Source organism: Protobothrops mucrosquamatus, unplaced genomic scaffold, assembly GCF_001527695.2.
Source record: "Protobothrops mucrosquamatus isolate PMUCROS unplaced genomic scaffold, P.Mucros_1.0 scaffold1156, whole genome shotgun sequence".
Lineage (NCBI taxonomy): Eukaryota > Metazoa > Chordata > Lepidosauria > Squamata > Viperidae > Protobothrops > Protobothrops mucrosquamatus.
The window spans coordinates 413139-425600 of record NW_015387371.1 but is presented as its reverse complement, the minus strand read 5'-3'; the positions used below and the strand labels follow the sequence as shown (position 1 = coordinate 425600).

The 12462-nt window shown below is 39.2% G+C and overlaps 1 protein-coding gene across 1 annotated transcript in view; it reads right to left on the bottom strand.

The window, feature by feature from the left end:
* Positions 1–7358: 7358 nt before the first annotated feature.
* Positions 7359–12462, bottom strand: part of LOC107291629 (acyl-CoA (8-3)-desaturase-like) — a 35692-nt gene continuing 30588 nt past the window's right edge. The window contains exons 9-12 of the mRNA XM_029284976.1: positions 9245–9341; positions 7828–7907; positions 7575–7700; positions 7359–7435 (exon numbers count right to left, since the gene is read on the bottom strand). Coding sequence (XP_029140809.1) covers positions 7384–7435; positions 7575–7700; positions 7828–7907; positions 9245–9341 — 355 coding nt within the window. The 3' untranslated portion in view covers positions 7359–7383. The remainder of the gene's footprint in view (positions 7436–7574; positions 7701–7827; positions 7908–9244; positions 9342–12462) is intronic.

Here is a 12462-nt window from a genome sequence, read left to right as displayed (position 1 = left end):
TACATCTCCCCGAGAGCCCTCAGGGAGACTAGGGAACTCTACGCCTACTCACCAGCAGCTCACCTTCTTCCCTTCGCCCGAGAAGAAGGCTGAAGCCGGCAAACAGCTGATACGCGCTGTTTTGCCGGCTTTTACATAGAACGCTGACGGGAGGCTGTCAGATTGCCTCCATCGGCCGCCGGCAGCCACCGGAAGTCCAACTCTTTGTTACTGTTTATCAGTTCTCTAACTGCCTAGAATAGGTACAAGTGTTCCATGTGCATATTCTCTGTGAATAAACATTCTTTGTTCTTGCCAGACAGACTCCACAAATATAGGCTTCCCAGTTTTCTTTCAAGGGTATGCCGTAGCATTGCTGTGTTTTCAAAGATAGCCCATCATTTGCATCAAAGTCCAATTTCAACATCATTATTTTCATAGTAATAGAGTTGGAAAGGACCTTGGAGGTCTTCTAGTCCAACCCTCTATTCAGGCAGGAAACCCTATACTATTTCACACAAATGGTTGTCCAATTTCTTCTTAAAAACTGCCAGTGTTGGAGCACCCACAACTTCTGGAGACAAGTTGTTCCACTGATTAATTGTTCTAACTACCATCAATATATGGACTTTGCAACCAGAGGGGACAATACACTGGATCTTGCTTATTCCAATATCAAGAAGGCTTTCAAAGCTATCCCCCGCCCTCACCTGGGCTCCTCTGACCATCTCTCAGTGCTGCTTATTCCAGCATATAAACCTTTATTAGTCAAAGTGAAACCTACAGTAAACCAGGTGAGGGTTTGGACAGAGGGAGCTATAGAAGCATTACAAGACTGCTTTGAGTGCACAGATTGGGGCATGTTTAAGGAAGCAACTACTGATAACCGACATACAAATGTTGAGGAGTATGCCACCACGGTGTATGCATATATCCAAAAGTGCATAGAAGATGTCTGTGTCCTGAAAAGCATTGTTGTGAGGGCGAATGAAAAACTGTGGCTAACTTATGAGGTCCGCAGCATGCTGAAAGCACGGAATGTGGCTTTTAAATCTGGTGACATGCTGGCACTTAGAACAGCCAGAGCAAATCTGAAAAGTGCCATAAAAGGTGCAAAGCAAGCCCATTGCCAGAAAATTCAGAACTTTTTTCAGGACCCAACAAACACCAGTTGAATGTGGCAAGGGATCCAGGCCATTACAGATTACAAGGTGACTCCATCGAGATGCAAGGGTGACAGACTTCTTAAACAAACTGAATACATTTTTGGGTAGATTTGAGGCATCAAATAGTACTCCTGCTAGGAAAGCTGTGCCCCATCCTGATGAGCAAGTGCTAAGCTTTGATGTCACCTCTATCTGGAAAACACTGCAGAAAAACATTCGGAAAGCAGCAGGCCCAGATAACATTCCTGGACGTGTCCTCAGGGAATGCGCAGAGACACTGGCTTGTGTTCTCACAGATATTTTCAATCTCTCATTGCAGCAGGCAGTGGTCCCATCATGTTTTAAGATGGCCATCATCTTGTCAGTGCCAAAAAAGTTCACAATTACAGGCCTCAATGATTACCGTCCGGTTGCAGTGACATCCACCATTATGAAATGCTTGAGAAGCTGATAAAGGACATTATTGTATCTAGCCTCCCACCAGCATTTGACCCGCTTCAGTTTGCCTACCGACCAAATCACTCTACGGAGGATGCTATTTCTTCCATTCTCCATCTGAACTTGAAGCACTTAGAGGAAAGAAATACTCATGTGCATTTGTTGTTTGTCGACTTCAGGTCAGCGTTTAACACAATCATTCCCCAGCATCTAGTAGACAAACTGGGCCTTTTAGGCTTAAACACTCCTTTGTGCAACTAGATTCTTGATTTTCTTACCAACAGGCCCCAATATGTGTGAGTTGGAACAAATACCCCTAATACCATTTTTTTGAGCACAGGTTCTCCTCAGGGTTGTGTCTTAAGTCCGCTGCTGTTCACCCTATTGACCTATGACTGTTGTGCTAGGTTTGCCGCCAACCATATTGTGAAGTTTGCAGATGATACAACAGTAGTGGGCCTTATTCAGGATGACAAGGTGGAAGCTTACCGCAAGGAGGTTGAGGGGTTGGTGAACTGGTGTAAGGAAAACAGCCTAGTTTTAAATACTGGAAAAACCAAAGAGATCATTGTTGATTTCAGAAAAGGCAGGCACAGCCACACTTCTCTGTGCATTAATGATTCATCTGTGGAGATGGTTACCAGCATCTAATTCCTGGGTGTGCAGCTAATGAGCAGGCTGGCTTGGTCACTCAACAGTGAGAAACTGGTGAAGTGGGCACAGCAGCGCCTGCATTTTCTGTGTCGCATGAGAAAAGCACATATTCCTTCCCCTGTCCTGGCCACTTTCTACAGGGAGACAATCGAGAGCATCCTGTCATACAGCATCACAGTCTGGTTTGGAAGCATCAGTGCTTCAGACAGGAAGGTGGTCCAGAGAGTGGTGAGAACGGCCAAAAAGATCATTGGCAGTTCCCTCCCTCCCATCCAGGACATAGCACAGAAGTGTTGCTTGAGCAGGGTCCCTAAGATTATCTGGGACACTACACATCCTCCAGACCTTGTTACCTTCTGGGAGGAGGCTTTGTGGTATCCAAAGCAGAACATCCAGATTCAGCCAGAGTTTCATTCCATACAGCATTAACCTTGTGAACTCTCAAGCTTCCTCCTTCCATTATATATTCAAGATGGACAGTATTTAAATGCATACATGACACACATCTAAACATACTATATACAACATATGTATAGACTCACACCCCTACATATACATAACAAATAAATATTAAATATATTTATTTGTTATGTATATGTAGGGGTGTGAGTCTATACATATGTTGTATATAATATGTTTAGGTGTGTGTCATGTATGTATTTCACTTTGAGAGCGGGCAACTAAATTTTATTTTTGATGTGTGCCATTGTGCCCAGAGTAAAAAAATGACAATAAAGGTTATCTTATCTTATCTTATCTTATCTTATCTTATCTTATCTTATCTTATCTTATCTTATCTTATCTTATCTTATCTTATCTTATCTTATCATCCTATCCTATCCTATCCTATCCTATCCTATCCTATCCTTAGGTCTACCTTGCTTCTCTCCTTGCTTTTTGTCCTGTATAATGGGCCAGAATACACAGATGTAGTTGATTGGTTGGAGAGTGGGGGCTTCTGCAGGAGGTAATCTATACTGTGATTGGTTGCTGTGTGTAAGAAGGGGGAGTTTCCCTTTTTCCTGCCTTTTTTTCTCCTGTGTGCTCTGTACGCTGTTCTGTGATTTAGCTGAGGATTTACCTCATGATGCCTGACTATATTGTTTGCTGCATATATAAATGTAAAATATATTTATTTATATAAAACTACACGTTTGTCTCAGCATCTCTGACTCCATTTGGACACTTGCTGCACAATTCCCTTACAGTCTCCATCCAGTGCTTCTTCTGTCTTCAGGTTAAATAGATTGACTCTCTCTTAGTGGCTATCATGTCACCTTCTTTTCATTAAACTAGGTATACCCAATTCCTGCAATCATTCTTCATATATTTTAGCTTACAGTCCCCTAATCTTCTTTGGTGCTCTTCTCTGCACTTTTTCTAGAGTCTCAACATCTATTTTATATTGTGGCGACCAAAACTGGATGCAATATATCCAAGTATGGTGTTACTAAGGCATTATAAAGTGGTACTAACACTTTGTGTGATCTTGATTCTATCCCTCTGTTAATGCAGCCTAGAACTGCATTGGCTTTTTTGGTAGATGCAGCACACTGCTGGCTCATATTTAAGCGATTATCCACTAGGACTCCAAGATCCCTCTCATAGCCAGGTTTCACCACATCTGTACCTGTAGATTTGATTTTTCTTGCCTAAGTGTAAAACCTTACTTTTCTCTACATTGAATTTCATTTGGTTAGATAGGCTCAGTATTCAAGTCTGTCAAGATCCATTTGGATCTTGAGCCTGGGGTGTTGGGTATTCTTGCCAGCTTAGTGTTATGTACAAATTTGATGAGTTCCCCTTCCATTCCTTCACCCAAATCACATAGCCTTGGGGTACCCCATTGCATACCTCCCTCCATGTAGATTCAGTTCCATTAAGGACTAAGCACTGAGTATGGCTGGCCAGCCAGTTACAAATCCATCTGGTGGTGATGCTGTCTAACCTAATCAAGTAATAGGTTTTTGTCTACTTTATCAAATGTCTTACTGAAGGCCAAGTAAATCATATCCACAGCATTTCTCTGGTCCATTAATTTTGTCACGTTGTCAAAGAATGTAATAAGATTTGTCTGGTATGATCTGTTTTTGACAAGCCCATGTTGGCTTCTGGTTATGACTTTGTTAGCCTCTAGGGGTCCATTGCTTATCTTTTCCAGAATTGTCCCAGGTATTGATGTCAGTCTGGGAAGATTCTGGAAAAAATAATCAAGTAACAATGCTGTGTGTGGCCTTATAAATATCCTTTAGATGAGGCCCAGCTATCTTGGAAGGCTCCAACCAATCCCAGAGAACCACAACCTGCAACCTATTTGCAGCCTTCAGCAACCATTTTGCAATTCTATGCAGGGGAAAAAGCTGGGATATTTTTTTCTTTAATCTACATGAATCTTATTTTATTTGGAACAATAAGATGTTCAGAAAAGAAGCAGTTTAAAGATTAACTCTTTAGATCAAATCTATTTGAGAAAATGGGGGATTGATCCTTTTGGCTTTAGGTCATTAATGACTTGATTTAAGAGGGTAGTAGCATATATAAAGTAGATGGGTGAATGACAAATTGCTGGTTTTGTGAACTGTGGAAGTAGAAAAAGCAACAAAGGAAAGAAATCTGGGGAAAAATGATTTTAATTCATTCCCCCCTCCCCTGCAAAAGGCCTCCTTTGTAAAGAAGTTCTATGTTGGGGACTAAGGGAAAATATTGGTGCAAACTATATGATCTTTTATTTCTAATTTTTCTTGGATAAGCACACAACAGGGTGGAGATATGAGAACATTAATAAAAACTGATTGGTAAGACTGGTCAGCCAGATGTTACTTGGAATATGTTTGTCCCACCAGTTGCTGAGCAACACATTTGATATGAAATGGTTTCTTAGGATTTTGGGAATGAAAACAGATGACCACTTTTCCCAGGACAGGTTTCAAGGCAATGATCCAGATGTTAGGAGCACATCCTGACCATCTTACAACAGAATCTTTATGGGCAAAAGGCTCACAGAACATTTAAGTCACCAGAGCAGCCACAGAGTGATGCAAGCCCTAATACAAAACCTTTCTGTGTTGACCACCCATTATACCTGCACAAAGGTTTGATATAGAACAGGAAGAATGGAAAGTAATAGTCTCAGAAATAATTAAGTTGTCTTAAGAGTGTCTTGGTTTTCTTTCATTCATTAGAGTTAGGTGTGGAGAAATGGACTGTGTTAGTATAAAGAGGACAATATGGAGAAGGAGGCATTGGGTCCATATGTGCAAACTTCTTGGGATAGGAGAGAATGGGGATTATTCTAGTGAGGAAGGAACAAACACTGAAAAACACAGTTCTGAAAAACCCATCCTCATACAAGCCAGTCAAAACTGCTTTCTTTGCATGTTTCCTCCTCTTCAATTCCAGGCCACTTTAAGGAAAAGGATTTGTCCATGTATGATGACCAGATAGGGACATTTGGTACAAAAAGGAACAAAACCAGCAAACCCCAACAAGTTTATGCAATTTGTCTGCATTCAATCACTTGCAGGCTTCATTCCTCAGCAGAAAAAGCTCATCTGTTGGAACAGCACAAATTATGCTGGAAGAGAAGAAATTTGTGTGGTAATGATGAGAAAAGCTCTGGAAGTCAATAAGTCAATAAGAAAGACAATTTGCTGTACTTCCTTCCATTGCTTCCCCTCAGAACAAAAGGATGATTGAGAAGTTAACTGGAGATTAAGCTGAGAAGACCATACCCTCCCTCCCCATTATGTTGAATTACAACTCTCCACAGCCCCTGTCATCAGGGTGACTGTAAGGGAGGGTGGGATTAAGAAAGGCAGGATGGTAGCAGTGCCTGCACTGAAGCATGTGATATGAGCATCGTCTTTACTGTTTTCACACTAACACCATGTGTTGTGTACGCCCCTGCCAGCCACCATGCTCTCTAAGATGGATTTTGAATCTCAGCAAGGCCTCACCTGGGAGATTTCATATCGTTCACTATGATTAAAATTTAGAATAACAGGATGAATATCCCCCAAAGGAAGCAGCTCTGTTGTTCATCTTAGCAAATGGAGTAAGGTAGAATTAGACATGCTGTCTTAAAGAAATGGCTGAGCCACCATTTTATTTATTTTTATTATTTATTTATTATTTATACCACCCATCACCTATTCAAAGTGTCTCTGGTTTTGCTCTTGCTTCTTCATTATCCCAAGAGAAGGTCAAAATCAGAAGTTCAAATTTCACTTTAGCTTTTTATATACACTTATCTCTGTTTTCCCACCTCAGACAATTTTAAAAAAACTCTATAAACCAGAATAAAACAATATCCAATAATATTTCACATAAATAGTAGAAGTACTGAATACTATACATGTTCAAGTATCAATAGGAATTGTCAAATGGTTTCCCAAAATTGTAAGAAAACAGAAATTTTGATTTGGAAACTGAGGGGGAGAAAGAGAAAGGGAGCCCATTTCTGGTAGCACCACAGGAAAAAGATGGTCCTGACTTTACATCTAATGGAAAAGCTCCTGGAGGAAGGTCCCCACCAGTCTTTACTTCTTCAAATGAATAAGGGCAGGCAGTCATGAGAACTCAATGAACCACTGTCAAGAAATGAAAAAAGACTCATTAAAGAAATTCAGATTAGAGAGTGCTTCATAATGATTGCTGATCATTACACAAAGTTGGATCTTGCAAAGTGTAATTATTTCTAACTCCAAATTAGAGTGGTGGTATCCCACTGGAACGACCTGGGTGGGTGTATGATAGGTGCAGTCAAATAGGGTACCTAGAGAGATGGGAACAGTAGGCAAGTCAAAAGAATAATTGAATGCTTATCAGCTCCTTTCTCAATGTTCCCACCTACTTAAACAAAACACTCTTTGTGTCACTTCCCTTTTCCTACTTTTGCAACCAATCAACACAAAGTGAGAGTTCCTAAGAGGTTCACCAAAACATATTTCCACTCAGGCCCCTGCTTGTCTCCCATTCATAAATGGTGATACACAGAGGTGATCAAATCTTGATGTCTCTGCTAAAGAAGGGGAATAGAGAGGTGATCAATTCATTATTGGAAATATCCCATTCTCTCCATAATTAAAAGTCACCCTGTCTTACCAAGTTTATGTACTTCTGTTGCTGTCTGAGCGTCTCCCAGTCCTCATTCATGGAGATAAGCTTCCTGCCAGTCCTGCCCATATTCCTTCAAGCTGCTGCAGAAAGATAAAGGAGAAAGGGATTGATGGCAGTGAGAACATCTTCCCCAGGCAATCTCTTCTGTGATCTTTCCAGCTTCAATCTCTTCTGGATATGCCAGTGCCCAAAAGGAGCCTCCCTCAGCCATGAACTTACTGCAATATATCTGCAAAAGCTGTGAGGATGGGCTTGCACACATAGTGAACACCATGCTTGGCACACAGAGATTTCACCAGAGGAGCCACCTTGTAATAATTGTGTCGAGGCATGGTGGGGAAAAGGCTGCAAGAAGAGAAGAGAAGAGGGTGTCAGGTGACTATCCCAGAACTTTTGGTAGCCCTTCTTAACATTGGCCATGTGTGAGGTATGACATTTCTACGGTCTGGCCTCTGCTCCAGCTCATACTCACTGATGCTCAATCTGGAAGTTCAGATGCCCAGTGAACCAGTCATTGAACCAGGAATGATCAACATTGCATGTTCCTGTGAGCTAAGGGAGAAAGAGACAGTGGGTGAAGCTCTCCAATCGGCCCTTTTCTTTCCAGCCGCTGCTGCTTCCTATCATAGAGAGGCTCTGTGACAAGCAACTCTTATTCTTGGCTCGTGGGTTTGGGCTTCTGTTTGGTTTCTCTTTGTTCATTCTGGGTTTTCTAAACATTTGAATGTAAACACTCAACTCAGGCCAGCTCTAATAGACAATGTACGTTGTACAGTAACCTCATGGCTAAGAGACTGGCACTTCAATCTTACAGGCCAGACATGCACAATTTGAGGATCTGAAAAAAATTGTTATCACAATTTGATAGGAGAAAACAGGACAAGGAGAAAAGGAAGAGAACATTTTAAAATATAAGACTGGAAAGTAGGTATTTATCTTTAGCTTTAAGTACAGTAAACAGAAATGAAAGTGACAGCCAATTTGGGGTAGTGCTTAAGGCATCAGACTAGAAACCGGAAGATTGTGAGTTCTAGTCCTGCTTTAGGCACAAAACCAGCTGGATGATCTTGGGCCTGGCATTCTCTCTCAGCCCTAGGAAGCAGGCAAGAGCAAATTACTTCAAAAATACCTTATCAAGAAAATTGTAGGGACTTATCCAAGCAGTTGCCAGGAGTCAAAAATGACACAAAGGCACATGCACACACACAAATGGAATGAAATAAGTTGTAGCTTTTATCCTGATTCCTCCTTACAGTTTTTGAGATGGCATGTCCAGTACAACATTCAGAGGCCAAGTGTGAATATCAGCGCATGTAAAAATATTATTGACAACTGTACTCTCCATTTCCATCTAAGAGCCTGTTGACCACTAGGGCCAACAGTTAGATAAGGAGAAGGTGTCTGTTTCTCATGTGGCCTATGGTTAATTAAAGAAGGATGTTTCCTGTTCCTCTCTCCTTCTCTCTCTAGCCTCCCTCTCTTCAAGGTGTAGTTCAGATAGAAGTCAGGCTTCCTTTTTCCATAAATTGAACTTTGAACTGTTTCCATTCATTGATAGCTGGGCTGAGGTTATACGCTCCATCCATGATACTGTGAAAAATTTCTAACTGGAGCTGTCTGCTGCTTATTACTCTGCATAAGCTCAGCACATCCTTTAATATGGATCTTGCTCAACTCAAACATCTATAATGTGAACCCCTTCTATATATACCTATCTGCCAATCCATACAAAAACTTAAGTTCTTGTTTTTTCCCAAAGGTTATAATGGCTAAAGTACTTTAGTGGTAGTCATGAAAGCCCTCTGTTCAAAGTCCATGAACCCCAAAGCATTAATAGGTAAAGTGAAAGAAAGATGATGCTTCTGAGCAGAAAATGGAAATATTCTTACCTGACAAGAGACCCAGTCCAAATTCTGGTCGTAACTGATGTTCATTGGAATGTGACTCATTTGAGAGACCCAGAGAAACCATGTGCTTTCTAGGAGCCTGTGGAAATAAGTAATTTTGAGAAATAAAATAATTAGAAAATTTGTACAATTTTGTTATCATTGTCTTTATCATTATTATAATTTTTATCATTGTCTTCTCTGACAAGCCTCTCTTGTCTTCCAATTTTATCTATTGACTTTGCCCTCACAAAGTCCACCACTTTTTTCAGGGTTTATCTTCCAGTGGAAGGCAAGTAATTAAAAGTGAGGGAATAACTTATTTCATCTGTTACACAGGAAGGCATTTATTTAATTACACTTCAAATGCTCACGGTCTTCCAATGCATGAAGAACAATAATTCCCAGGGATATCAGCATCATGGGAATCCTGAGGTCAGAGAACATCACATTCCTTCATCAGTTATAATATATTATTATTATATTTCAATTCAAGATAGAGAACACACCCAATACTCCTTGCTCCTATTTTCCCCACAACTACCTTAGGAGTTGTGTTGGGCTGAGAGTTTATGACTGGTCCCAGACAGCTTTTATGCCTAAGGCAGGCCTGGAACTTCTTTTTGTGTTCTAGGCCAAAACCTTCACCTGCCACAAACTGGCTCTTCGTTGATGTATTGTCTATGGATCACCATTTTGCTGGTGTGGAAAGGCAGGGTTTTTTTTTAAAAAAGGAAGAATATAAAGTCTCCTCTAGGTCAGGGCTTTTCAATCGATGGTACGTGTACCACCTGTGGCACTTTGCTATGTGGCAGGTGGTACGCAACCATCATAGAGAAGTGTGGCGGGGGAGAGGAATGAGCTGAAGCGACCAAGCCTGAGGGAGAGGCAGCTGTAGCTGCAGGACTGTCTGAGTTCTGCAGAAGCCCCAGGAGCCGCCAGGGCTCCATCTGATTGGTGCTTTCGGAAGCACCTCGGAGCTGGAGATGAACTGAAGTAAAAGTTGGGGGGAGGAGAGGAGAGGCTATAAAAGGTGGTGGTTTGGGCAGGAAAGAGGAAAAAAGACAATAGGGAAAGTTTTAATCCCTTTAAACAAATGTAATTAGTTTTACCCCCTTTAACTGAGTCTGTCTATGGCTTTTAGAAAGTTTTCTTTGAAGATAAACAGGCTTAGTTTAAAGCTAAAGCTTTTTGCAATTGCCAGACACTTTCAATCTAGGATTGCAACATTGTGACGTGTGACATGCCTGACCCAGCTTAAAGAAGAAAAAAAAAAAACGGGAGTTTATGTGTTTCTTTATTTTGTGAGCCTTTCTTGCTTTGCATTTGACTCCTGTGTCTTTAAGGGTACAGGGAAGAGATTGGGGGGGGGTGCATTCTTACTACACTGTGGAAAGAGCTCAGAAGGGAGAGAGGAAGAAGGGCCAACCAGCTAGCTCAGGGGTCTACAAACTTAGCAACTTTTTTTGTAATATATTTTATTGATTTTTAAAAAAAAACATAAATCACTTAATAATTGGTGAACAGTGTGTTCTTTGGGTTTACATTTGCAAAACAATAACTAACAATTGATTTCTATAATCCACAATCCACATAATGGTTTTAGTTGATTTCCTCTTTTCCCAAAATATCCTTTTTCGAAAACATTGAGTTAATACAATTCTTATTGTTTTGATATATATTTTCCCAATATTCCTAAAAATAATAATCACATCAATATAATATTTCTTTTCTTTCCAATCATTCAGGTTCCCTTATAATAGATCCTGTTACAGTCCTTATTTTAATTTGTTTCTACCACAAAATTCTAGGTATTCTCATTGGTTAAGATTTTCTCAAAAATTAATTACATTTAAAAATTTAACTCTATTTTTTCCATATGAACCATCACACACTTTTACATTTCTTAAGAAATAGATAAAACAGTGAAAAAAAAAAGAAAGGAGAGCAAGAGTAAAGAAACATAAAAAAAAATAACATACTACTTAACATATATATCCCTCCTAAGCTGATATATATTTATTTCCTAAATTTCTTATTCTTTTTAACCATAATTAAAAATATGTTTAATCTTTAAATATTCCATTTAATACATCTAGTTATCTAGTCCTTCAATTCTTATTCAAAATATTTTTTACCCATTATAATTTTCTTAAATTCAATCATATTTAAATATCTAAAACATTTCCTTTATCTAACTCATTTCAACTTTTTTATATTACTCATATCAAGAAAGAGAATAAAAAAGGGGGAAAAGAATACTATATTATTTAGGGAATTCATCCCTCTTAGAATGACATTTATATTCCAAAACCTTTCTATTTCTTTAACCATATTCAAACAAATGTTTCTTTTTTAAGTATTCTCTCTGGTAAGTCCCATCATTTATTTTCTTGGTTTCCACTTTAATCTTTTTCCTTTGCCCAGTATCTTTCTTTTTTTTTAATTGAAAATTTTATAAAATTTTACAATATAAATCCCCCCCTTCCCCAACCCACCCTTCCACTCCCCCCTCCCTCCCCCCTCACTTCCCAGTGCCAATCACAGGGTTAACAATAAAATAATCATACTCTAACTAACATTAATCAACTATTAAAATAACATTTCTATAACCTCCTTTAACTCTCTTTTAAACAAATATACAGTTATTAAAAACAATAATAACATCACTTTAATAATTAAAAATAGTACTAAGTAAACTATTCTAATCTTTATACAACAATAATACTCTAAAATTCACTCAAAAACCAAACGATATTTTTTGGTCCCATATTTACGCTCAATATAATCTATCCATCTTCTCCAAACCAAAATATATCTTTCTTGTGAATAATCCTTCACATAAGCGGAAATCTTGGCCATTTCTGCTAAGTTCGAGACTTTAAGTGACCATTCTTCTATAGTGGGTAAACGTTCTGTTTTCCAATATTGAGCTACTAGTAGTCTTGCAGCAGTTATAAAATTCAACATCAATTCCATTTCTTTTGCATCCAAGTCTTCCATAATACCCAACAAAAATATATGCGGCTTAAACTTTATCTTTTTCTTAAAAATATTTTGAATATTCCACCATATCTTAATCCAAAATGCTTTAACTTCCCTACATGTCCACCAAATATGAAAATAAGTTGCATCTAGATTTCCACATCTCCAACACTTAGGTTGTAAATTGGGATACATACAAGACAATTTTTGAGGATCCAGATGCCACCTATAAAACA